The 11,833-nt window shown below is 37.6% G+C and overlaps 2 protein-coding genes across 4 annotated transcripts in view; both read right to left on the bottom strand.

The window, feature by feature from the left end:
* LOC102469146 (THUMP domain-containing protein 3) overlaps nt 1-875 on the bottom strand; it is a 1,292-nt gene extending 417 nt beyond the window's left edge. Inside the window, exon 1 of the mRNA XM_006152499.1 lies at nt 4-875. Coding sequence (XP_006152561.1) covers nt 4-846 — 843 coding nt within the window. The 5' untranslated portion in view covers nt 847-875. The remainder of the gene's footprint in view (nt 1-3) is intronic.
* Nucleotides 1-11,833, bottom strand: part of SPATA6L (spermatogenesis associated 6 like) — a 100,896-nt gene that overhangs the window by 16,463 nt on the left and 72,600 nt on the right. For all 3 annotated transcript variants that reach the window (XM_014589324.2, XM_006152425.3, XM_006152426.3), the window contains 2 exons: nt 5,160-5,194; nt 3,929-4,116 (listed from right to left, as the gene is read on the bottom strand). In XM_014589324.2, coding sequence (XP_014444810.1) covers nt 3,929-4,116; nt 5,160-5,194 — 223 coding nt within the window. The remainder of the gene's footprint in view (nt 1-3,928; nt 4,117-5,159; nt 5,195-11,833) is intronic.

The following is an 11,833-nucleotide window of genomic DNA, read 5'->3' as shown; positions in this document are numbered from 1 at the left end:
CACAATGACTTCATTATCATGGATATTTAAAAGAACCTCTACATCAAAGTTGGTCATATCGGCCTTCCACTTAAAGTGATCTTGAACAGCACCCCCAAAATCTCTTGCAGCCTCATTTGAGGTAAAGCAGTGTTTCTCTCCTGCCCTATTGCATGTGACTCTGAATTTTATCACTTGAGGCTCTGTTTCTTCTTTTGTGTTTTCATCAGTCTCATCTTTACAAGATGCCAAATCATCACCTACTAATGTTGACACCTCTTCTTTGATGGCTGGGTTTTCATAACAGTCCAAAATATGTGAGTCTAAAGCATTGTTAGTGGAATCTTTTTTAACATCTCTCTCATCTAGTTTGTCTCCTTGCCCATTTTCAGTCTTCCCTTTATTTGAATTCTGATTAATCTTTTTACGCTTTGTTTTTCTTTTCTTGAAACTGGTATTAATTTTCCATACTTTTAGAGGGTCTGACCATGGAAGTTTTCCAGTCAAGCCTTCAAAATCCTTTAAAACTTCTTCCTTTGTTTTTTTGAATTGGTAATCTTTGAACTCCTGAACCACCACAAATAAGTTATCAACTGATCTCAGACAATGAACCTGAGCCAGACTTTCCACTGAAACATCAAAATATATCTTGCCCCGGTCTTTGCTGATTTTACAGGATGACCCCAATTTCTCTCTCACTTCATCTGCAGCTGTCTGCTCAAAGCCAGTAGGTACAGTGGCTCCGATAGTAACTTGGAGATGCTCGCATCCACCATTGAGGCCACTTTCTGTCACTCGTACAGACCTCTGATTCTCATAAAGGTTCACATCCAGGAGTTGGTTAGTGGCTTCTTCTATAACTGACATGTTGGCAGTGCTTCCAAGATTCCCAACACAGTCCCGGTCACCGGTCAGCAATCACCAGCGCAGACTCTTCTGGCCAGGAGAAATGTCTTAAATATTAGTGTTTTCATTTCAGGGTTAGCAGATTGGGTATCTCTCTGAGACTCTCTTTTAACTACACTCCCCACACACTTAATTCCAGTCCCACTGATTTTGAGTCAGTTAACAAAGAAGCAACTCTTATTTTGGCCAAAGTTGAGAATCACCAGCCTGCTACATAACAACACACATGGAAGGTCAATTGAATAAATAGATAAATCATCTAACAAATTTAAAAAGAAATAAGGCCTTCCCAGATCTCCCTCCTGATGTAATTAACCTTCGGGAAGTTCATCCAAAATGGATGGGGTAAGGAGGTAGTCCCTTGAGGGTCAGTAAGGCCAGGGATGTCAAAATACCAGAATACAATAAATAAAAGATATGGTTTTTATGAAGGGATTTCAAGAAATTCCTGTAAAATGGAATTAAGGTATGAGTCTATACAGTGCAAAAAAATTGAAATTCGTGCATAGTTTTTTAATAATATATGTTTTCCATGAACTTTTTAAAGATAACCCCCCAATACTTCTGTTAAGTGCTTACTACAATTCATTTCATCTTTAGTGACATAGGGGTATGTCTGTCTTCCTATCTAGTATGTGAGCCATTGGAAAGGAAAGAAGCATCACATTGCACATAGTAGCTGCCCAGTAACTGTATTCAGCATCTCAGAAAAGCTTGCTGTAAGATAATATAGCATTTGGGAGATGTATATAAAGAAGGCACATGAACAAAAGCTTCAGAATTGGGGCTTTCCCCAATTCTGACAGCAAAGAAGCACTTTGTGGCTATGAGAAGATGGATCTTCACTCATCATCTCCATGTTAAAGGTGAGGAAACCAAGATCCAAAAAACTGAGTATCTGTGTGAGATCCCATAGCACGTACAGACAAGATGATCACTAAAGCCCAACTCTCCTGAACACCTACAGTCAAAAGTTCTTTCCACTCTCCACTTAAAATCAATTTTCTTCTGAAATTAGCAGATGGCATAATAGTTACATGGCTAGACTTCCACATAGTCAACCACAGTTCAAGTCCCAGACTCACTGGTTTAAAATTCACACCAGGTGCATGTGTGTGTGTGCCTAAAATCCTGAGAGGAGAACGGAAAAGAAGGGATTGCAGCTTGGCCAACCACCCCCCACCCCACCCCACCCCTGGGGAGGAGGGATGCTCGAATGATTTCTTGCTTTCTGTCTGTCTCTCCAGCAAGTGCACACACCCTATGGCAAAAAATCTCTCTCAAAAAAAAAAAAAAAAAAAAAAAAAAAATCAATTCCATTCTAAGTCTTTCACCCCAGGGTAATTTTCCCTCCTTTACCAAACTGATGAGTTGCAGGATCGAGGCAAGAACAGATTAAGAAGAGATGGAGCCAGGCTCAAAGATGGGAGCAAATGTCTCTATGCTGAAGTTGATTTTTTTAAATTTATGCTGTATTACCTTCTTCCAATAAAGTAGCTAATTAGGAATTTGCCATACATTTAAAAAAAATTATTAAAATATTTAATTTGGATTTCTTAAATCTATTATTTAACATTTTAATACAGAGTTATTCAATCATTTCTGAAAAATACTAAGAATGTGTCACCACTTTCTTGATCAACCTCAAATGATAAAATTCCTGTTCAAATGTCAGGGCCACTTTAGTACTGGGATATATTTACTATGAGTCTTTGTGAGCAACTGTGTTATTTTGACATGGGAATTTCTCTTCTTAGTATCATCACTAATAATGCAGAGAAAAGCTGGTTGATGTATCTCTCATCCAAAACAATTGTCCTAAAATATTATTTTCAGTGTGTCCCTGGAGTGAAGGTGACCAACTGTCCTGGTTTGCTTGAGACTCAAAGTTTACCAGGGCAGGGGGATCAGCAGTTAGTGTAGTGGCTATGTCGCTGGACTCCCATGTAGTCGACCATGGTTCGAGTCCTGGACCGGTGGCTTAAACTCACACCGGGCACATGTGCATGTGTGCCCAAGATCCCAAGAGGAGAATGGAGGAGAAGGGATTGCAGCATGGTCACCGCCCTGGGGGGTGATTTCTCGCTTTCTGTCTCTTTGTATGTCTCTGTCTTTCTGGCGAGTGCACACCCTATAGCAAAAACCTCTCCAAAAAAAGAAAAAAAAGAATATAAAAAAAATAAGTTTACCAGGACACAAAGCCTTCAAAGCTAAAACCAAAAGAGACCCAAGCAAACCAATGGATGGTCACCTTAATAAAGTAGTTTTGGCAAATAAAGATTCCTGCTCTCACTCTCTGGCCTGCCCTCCAGACCTATGCAAATGTGTTTTTATTATTCATAAAACTAATATAAACCAGTTGAGAAACCATATCTAGAAAAAGAAAACACAGCCACAGGTTAATAACATTTGTCTTTGGGGTGGTAGGACTACTGATGATTTTTTTTCCACTTCTTGTTTTTTCTGTAATTTCCAAACTTTCTAGACTGAATACTCTAATTAATTTAGTTTTTAATTACCAGAGGAGAGGGTTTGTGTATTTGCCAGAGAGAAAAAAGCATTCCCCAGTGGAATGTGGTCACACTGAAATCCTTTTTCCTCTATTTTGCCATTCCTTCAAGATTTGGGCAATGCATACTTTTCAAGCCACCAGAGTTAGGATTTGAACCATATTCAGCCATGTGGAATCTGGTTCCCTCAACCACTGCACTGTGGGGCCGCCCCAATAGTGAACCTTTTTATACAGGTGAAGTAGAATACCTTAGTCTCTCAATTTAGAACAGATAAAAATGGGTTGATGAATAGTATTTATGACAAAGTTAAGTGTCTATTCATTTACAACAAACATCCTAAGATATGTTTCCCAGAGGCAAGAAAAAAGGCTCAACTCTGACATTTGGATAGATTTTTAGAAGGAATAATCACATTTTTACAACAAAGTATCACCATCTGAATATTCCTAAGAAAGCAAACTGATGAAGTGATCCAGCTTTGCTACTTCCAGACCACAATGTGCTCTACAAGCAAATATGCTTGCACTGACCTTTCTTGGAGAAAGGGCTGATCCAGAGGACTAAGAGATCTGGAATGCTGAAGGGTGGCAAGTGAAGTTTCCTGGTGGAAATTGGCATCTCCTCGGTTACTGGGTAAGAGCTTTCCAAACTTACTTGAATCTAAAGGTGATGGTGATTCACGCCTTAAAACAATCCGTTCATCTGGCTCTTTGATAACCTGAGTGACAATATGCAGTATTCTTTAGTAGCAAGATTTTTTGTTTGTTTAATTCACAGCTGGGGGGGTTGATGAAAGACAAGGAAAAGAACTAAGAGTAGGAAGATAAAATTATTTGCCACAGGGATTTCCTACAAAAATAAGAGAACTTCAAAACGTTTGTGAAAAAAATGAAATTAAAGTATGAGTTTCTTTTGGTGCAAAAATATTTTAAATCCATGCATAATTTTATCATAACACACATTTTTACATGAACTTTTTGAAGACACTTTGTAAAAGAAGGATTGGTGTAGAGAAGATGAGAGAGAACATGTTCAAGAGTCAAGACCAAGGAAAAAGCATCAAAAGTCTCTATGTTTGGCATACAAGGGATTCTCAGAAAGCTCACAGGACATGTGTACTATGAAAAAACTATGCATGAATTTCAAAATTTTTGCACCAAAATAAACTTATACTTGAATTTCATTTTTCCAGAAATTTTCTGAAGTTTCCTCCTATATTAACAAGCCAAAGTAAACTCATGCACTGAACTTTGATTTCTGAAGATTAGGGATTATTGGGGCTGGGAACTATATCATTTTAAATGAAACATTCAAATGCTATGACATAAAAAGCATAGTACATTCAATTTTTTTGGCATACATCTATTCTCATGTTGTAACAGAAAAGTTTGAGACTTCACTTTGACAAACCAATGAAACTTAGAGACAAGTGATTTACAACCTCTGTGTATAAAGTTATTCAATTAGAGGAAAAGCAATGAAAATCCCCACTAGTAAAGCAGATACTGGGCCTACATACATTCTCCTGGGTGATTCAGCCTGCAAACGAAAAAAAGCTTATATGAGGGGAGCAAACTAGCTACCTCAAAGCATACAGTGGAGACTCGGCACCTCTTTATAAAACTCTAGGTAAACTATTGCAATTCCACATAAGCAACACTGGCTAGAAATACACTTTCCATGGAGGACTGGAGAAAGCACAGTAATGGATATATGAGAGCTGGAAATAAATCATTTTACAAATGCTACTTCTAAAATTACCTTTACGTTAGCTGCAAGGCTGTCAAGAGAAGAAGCTAGAAGAAAGAGGAACAGGTGTTTCAATGACTCATTATTATCAGTTAGCCCTAAAACTGCTGTTAAGTTATGCCACAGCAGTACAAAAATGTTAGTCAAAGAATGAATTATTAAAGAACTTAAATGCTCCCTTGTAAATTACACTATCAGTTTTAAGTCTCCCTTGAGTCACAGCAATTTTATTATCTATGAGCTTTTCTGTCCTGTTGATAGCAACAGTGAGGCTACATTTTTAATGACAGCACATATGGAAGGGGGACAGTAAATGGACATCTAAAGGGAAGCAATAATCCTAAAGAGAAGCAATAACCACCCTTAAGCAGCCTGAAAAACTCATATTTGCCCAGCTGCCTAGAGCCTAAAAGAAAGCAATGTGGATCTGATATAAAATTCATCAGCTCTGCCTCTTTGCCATTCTTTGGTTTTCATGGAATCGTATTTATGCAGGAGCTCTTGAGTATATTTGTCCAATGTAGACACAAATGTTGAATTGAGACAATGAATACATAAGAGCTTGGAGAAACATAACACAGCCAATATGGAAATAATTATGATTACCATAAATAAACATGATAAGGAGAACTAACAGAAAGTAGTAAGGACGACTAGGAAGTGAAGAAATAACTACCCAGGGAGGAAATCAAGACTAAATTGGATCTTTCCAGGTTTAAAAAAAAAAAAACACGCTTCTGAAATGAGTACTTGCAAGGTGATATTAAGACCACATGGCTACCCACTAGTGTGACTGGGACTTAGGCAGTGACAATGAACTTTTCCTAGCTGCTGATTCCTCCATGCTACTGATAATACGAAAAAAAGTTCTTCTTACTAAAGTTTGGTAATTTTCATATCTTCTGGGCACACATGAATATATGTGTCCATGCTATCCCATGAACAGGAAATCAGCAGTGTAAGACCCTTTGCAGCTATATTCCCAAACCTGCCCTGTGACCTAGTAAGCCCCCTGCTACTGGTTTTGGGCACTCCCTTTCACAGGGGGCTCTCCTTCATCCCCTTGCTTCTCAAAGTACAGTCCATGGACCAGTAGCATCAGGATCACCTGGATGCCTATTAGTAAAGGACCCCCCCCCAGGCCACACCCTAGCCCTACTAAATCAGAATCTGCAGTTTGACAAGATCCCCAGGTGATTCAAATGCACATTCAAGTTGGAGAGGCACTGCTTTTTATTCTACCTTAGGCCTGGATGAATGAGCTGACAGGTGATCTAAGCAAAGGTCTGGCTTGAAAGCTACAGGGATTCCAAAGGATCTGAGCCCAGAGGTCTGAACATCTTCTCTAAATGAAGGTGTGCCAAAAACTTGGTGTGTGACCTGTACACACACTGTGTGTTCCTCTCTGGAACCTTAGTTCTCCACCTGCCAGAATTAAGAAAAAACAAAGGCCAAAACTAGTATGATGTATGAGTCCCATCATAATGGAGCCAGCATTAAGCCCAACTTGTCCTCCTCAGGCAAGGACATTTGCTGTTGCTTGATTTCACTGTAATAGGGAAGACAGTGCTACTTTTATAGGCTACATGGGTGATTTTCAATTCAATGAACTTAAATTAAATGTCAGATGAGGTGGAGCACTTTCTTCTTCAAACCCTGTACTCTGTCCTTTCAAGTGTTCTCAAACAATCACCATGATCTAAGAACGCTGGCTTGATTTACCACAAGAGACTCTGAACCCCCTTGAAAGTATAAACCTTTAAGCCTAAGATAGGGTTTGTCAGATGGCGCAAGTTCAGTCCTACCAGGAAGCACAGATGAAACATCTCCATCCTTTTCTAGGCTAAAAATTTTGATTAAGTTCAGGAATAGCAAATTCACTGCTATACTGATATGATTCACATGTTGCAATCCTAAGATTAAAGTCCTCTATGGGGTGCCTTAGCCCAGTGACTACCAACATGTGGTCCAAGGACCTCCCCAGGGGTCCACAAGAACTTTTAGGAAATTCACAAAGTCAAAACTGTTTTAAATAATAAAATGAAGGGACGAGCAGTTAGTGTAATAGCTATGTTGCTGGCCTCCCATGTAGTAGACCATGGTTCGAGTTCCGGACCTGGTGGCTTAGACTCACACCAGGCGCGTGTGCGTGCATGCTCAAGATCCCAAGAGGAGAATGGAGGAAAAGAGATTGCAGCGTGGCCATCCCTCGGGGGAGGGGGGGTTTTCTCGCTTTCTCTCTCTCTGTCTCTCTCTGTCTTTCTGGTGAGCACACGCACCCTATAGCAAAAACCTCTCAAAAAAAAAAAAAAAAAAGAAAAAAAAAAAGAAAGAAAGAAAAATAAAGCTAAAGACATAATTTGCCTTGTCCACTCTTTCTTTAACACTGACACATTATGGTAGCCTTTGGAAAACTGATGGCTAATAGAATGTGAGATAGAGTATTCTTTCATTATAAACATTTCTCAGTTTTAATTTCTAACATGCTAAATAGTGCTATATATATATGTGTGTGTATGTGTGTATGTATGTATGTATATATATGTGTGTGTGTGTATATATATATTATACATGGGTTTGTTTTTTTTTTCCAAGAGAATATTTTTTTAAGTTTGCCTGTAATGCTGAACAGCAATACATTTTTGTGTATGTGTGAATCTAACCAGGTCTAAGAAATTTATATTGTGTAAGTGAGGTACAGAATTCAAGACTAAATCTGTCATTCTGGGGTTTTGGGGTTTGGATCTGATGAAGAAAAATTGTCAGTACCTCTAAGAGAAAAAAATCCTTTCTTTCTGTGAGATAAAGATCTTGACCTTCTTTTGAGAAAGCTTGAAAGGGCTCATTTCAATCAGGTTTCAAACAAAGTGGAATTTTTTTGGAAACACAATAGAACAAAATACATTACTAAAGTTCTGTTTAACTAGTATGAGGGAACCTTAGGATTCTGATTCCATTATAAAATGTAACCCAACAACAAATAGAACTATCTATAAAAATACGAGTCTTGGAAATATGTCGCCTTGGAAAATGATCTGAAGCTAAGTAAGTAGGCTTATGAATTAAAGCTACCACAGCTTTAATTCACACATGTTTTTCAGTAACCCTCAAGACGTGGAGGAATGGGATGGGAAAACATTTCTCAACATTAGACATTTCTTGTTTCATTACTTTCTCTGGCTTCTGATTTGTTTAGATCATTGTATCTGAACAAAGTTTCCTGGCATTTGTAATTCAATGGGAGAACGCAGAAGATTCTCTCACAAGGGTGTATATGTTGAAAATCATTTTACTGTACTTTCCTGAGTTCTTCAAGCTCCTAACTCAATTTTGAAGCAGTCTGTAAAAACCTTACTTAATTTAAGTCCAAGGTACATGTAGTGCTGTTGTTCTTCGGGCAGAGTATGTTAAACTCGAAGATTCATGAACACATATAATTGAAAAATAAACCTTTATTCTGGGTTTACTCTAGTGGCCTCCAAAAGATTAAACTATTACTGTAAGCAGTCCATTGTTTCTTGCATGTATCTTAGATTTTATTTCCTGTCAGCTATTGCAAGAACTACTAAGAAGAATTAGTTTCACCACACAGTAAATAAATGCTTTCATGCCCTGCATTATTGTTTACACTAAGCTTTGCAGGCACTTAAGCCACAACAGATAATTGTCAACGTGATGAAGCAGTAAAATCACACACAGCCAGCAGTTACAGTGAGGATGTTGTTCTAGAGAGTAGCTAGTAAGACTTAGTGCTTAGACTTTGTTGGTAGGTTAGGGAGAGCCATCAGGTATGAAAATGTATCATGATCACCAATGAAAAAAATTACAGGAGAATTATTTGAGGACCCAAGAATCCTACAAACCCTACATAGCTATGCTTTATTTCTCCCCCTTTATGTGATCTATCTTGCTTAAATCAGGTATGAGCATAAATACTGCTTGGAAGTTCTTAGGAGACATATGAGATTGTTTATCTTATGTCTCTTGTGGGAATTCTGTTCATTCTGAAATTAACACAGGTAAGGGCACAGATTGCAATGTCTGATCTGAAATAATGGTTTTATGACATAAATGCAAATATATTCCTTTTAGAACTTGATTTTTATTAGCTTTTTGTCCTGGGGTGGAGGTCTTTCTCCTCACTTAGTTTTAACCACAGAATGTCTGGATCGCTTCATGTTTTGTGTAACAGGGACATCAGTGAAAGCTATGTTCTGTCTGTGGTGATGTATCGGAGTGCAAACAGGACCCTGTTAGCCATTATGTACCTATTAGCCCTGATTGCCTTCTGATAGCTCCTCACCAGTTGGTTTCTCTCACTTTGACAGATCTAGTACTTTGTTTAACCTTTAAACTAGTAGGGCAATAACACAGCTGACAGAAGGGGAGAAATAATTAAGGAAAACTTAGCCAGGACATTTAAAAATCTCTAACAAGGCAGATATTTCTGTTCAATTTGAGAACTTGTCAAGGGAGGCATACAATTCCCCATAATTGCTCTAGCAAACTGTTTCATAATTTTTGCTCGCTTCAAATTAATTTTAGCAATGTAGCTTAATCAAATTACTAAGTGTCTTTCTTTAAAAATATCTATAATTTACACTCTCAGGAAGTAAGTTTTAATATTTCAATACTTCTAAGAAAAGTGATATCCAAGAGAACTTAATTTCTGGAAGAATCAGAAAGGAAATATATTTTTAAAATATTGTCTAAAAATCTGCCAACAGTCTGAGTCTTACATTTTCTGAAATGGCTGATGCATGTTTTTGGAAAATAGTACAAGTTATAAAAAATGTCCAAGTCCGTATTGTTAGCAACTCCAGGGATGGTCAACAGTAGTTAGAAGAGAACAACTCACCCTAAACTTTATTGGCTTTTGTTTAGAAGTACTTTTGTGAGCAACTTCAGATAATAACTGCCAGGGAAACAGAGCCATCTCATCTTTTCTTCTTTTAATCATTTTCCAGCATTTACTCCGCCTCTTAAGACCTGACCCCCATCACCATACTCATTTCATTTAAAACCATTTTAGTTACTTTAGGGAAAGGGCATATCAGAACTCTCGGGGTACTCCTTCTCATTAATCCACATGCACAAAGCAGAGAAATAGAAAGAGTGCTTCATTGTTGCATGAAGATATTTAATTAAAGTCGGAACAACTTCTAAATGAGAAAGTGCAAATAGTCTCTCCAGATCATTAATAATTTGGCAGTTTATAAGACATTAAAATATAATGTACTCATTATTGTCCTTAAATCTATTGCGAACATTACATAATTCTTCTGGCTTAACTGTATTCTTTTTGGCTAAGATAATATCAACTAACGCAGGTATCTTATCCTTGTCAGAGCTAAGATATTGACATCAAGAAACATCACCATTGTCTTCTAATTATGTCTGATAATAAGTCTAATTTAGCGTCCTTTTTTACATCATTTATTATAAATCTCAGTGTTGCCTGTTATCTATTCTATGTCAGTTGATTACTATCATATTCCCTACTTCATGGTTGCATAAATATCTTTTAAGAAGTAAGTTTGGCATTTCTAATAGCTGAAAAATCCTCAAATAATATTAAATAACAATATTCTCAGCTATGTAGATAGGTGTCATATTATTACTTAACTTTTAGTAGGAATTCAATAAACAACTGAGTTAGAACATTAAACCTTATGACAATATTTCAGATATTACCTATCTCTTTAGTAGCATATGTTTTGTAATAAAAGTGTGTAAATGATAAGATTGTTCTCTTTTTTAAAAGATTTTTTGCCATAGGGTACATGCATTTGCTTTGCAGACACAGAGACAGAGGGAGAGAAAGTAAGAAATCACCTCCCCTGCAAGGGGATGGCCATTTTTTAATCCCTTCTCCTTTATTCTCCTTTTGGGATTTTGGGCACACATGCGCATGTACACAGTGTGTTTTAAGCTGTAGGTTCTGATACTCAAACCATGGTCGGCCGTGTGAAAGTCCAGCGCACCTTGCCACCATGCCACCTACTGGCCCCAACATCCTTCTTTTTATATTGAGAAAGAATAACCCTTCCACAATTAAGGAAAAAAAATAAATGAACATATAAATGCAATCAACCACTACATGACATTACTATCAGTGCTGAAAATGATTGTGTGGCTTAATCTAGGAGCTTATATAGGACAGCCTAATATAGAAGGAAAACTTATGAAGTACCTAAAGAAAGGATGGTGGTGGGGGGAGACATCTTACATAAAATATGCTAGGAAGATTCAAAAATGGGAAGAATTGAGCTAAGCAATAAATAGTTCTGGTTTTGCCTGCAAAACCTTAGAAAGAATGCATAGGGACATTTCTTATTTGGAAATGAAAGCTTTGACCTCTGTGAATAAAAGCTTATTTCTATTTTTTGGGAAACAAATTAGGAAATACTAGAGGTCACTAATATGCAGTCATTAAAGTAATACCAAAGTAAGACTAATTTTTAATAAAATCCATAGGGTATGTGTGCCTGCCAGAGAGAGAGATGGAGAGAGGGAGAGATGGGGTAAGAGAGGGAGAAAGCACCCTCCAATGGGATGTGGTCATGCCACATTGCCTTCTTCATTACTCCATCCTTTCGGAATTTTAGATACACGTATGGACACGCCTGGTATGGTTTTCAAGTTGCCGGACTAGGATTTGAATTTTGGATGGTCATGTGGGATCT

This window comes from Tupaia chinensis, unplaced genomic scaffold (assembly GCF_000334495.1).
Source record: "Tupaia chinensis unplaced genomic scaffold, TupChi_1.0 Scaffold000354_1, whole genome shotgun sequence".
NCBI lineage: Eukaryota > Metazoa > Chordata > Mammalia > Scandentia > Tupaiidae > Tupaia > Tupaia belangeri.
This window is presented reverse-complemented; position numbering and strand designations above follow the sequence as displayed.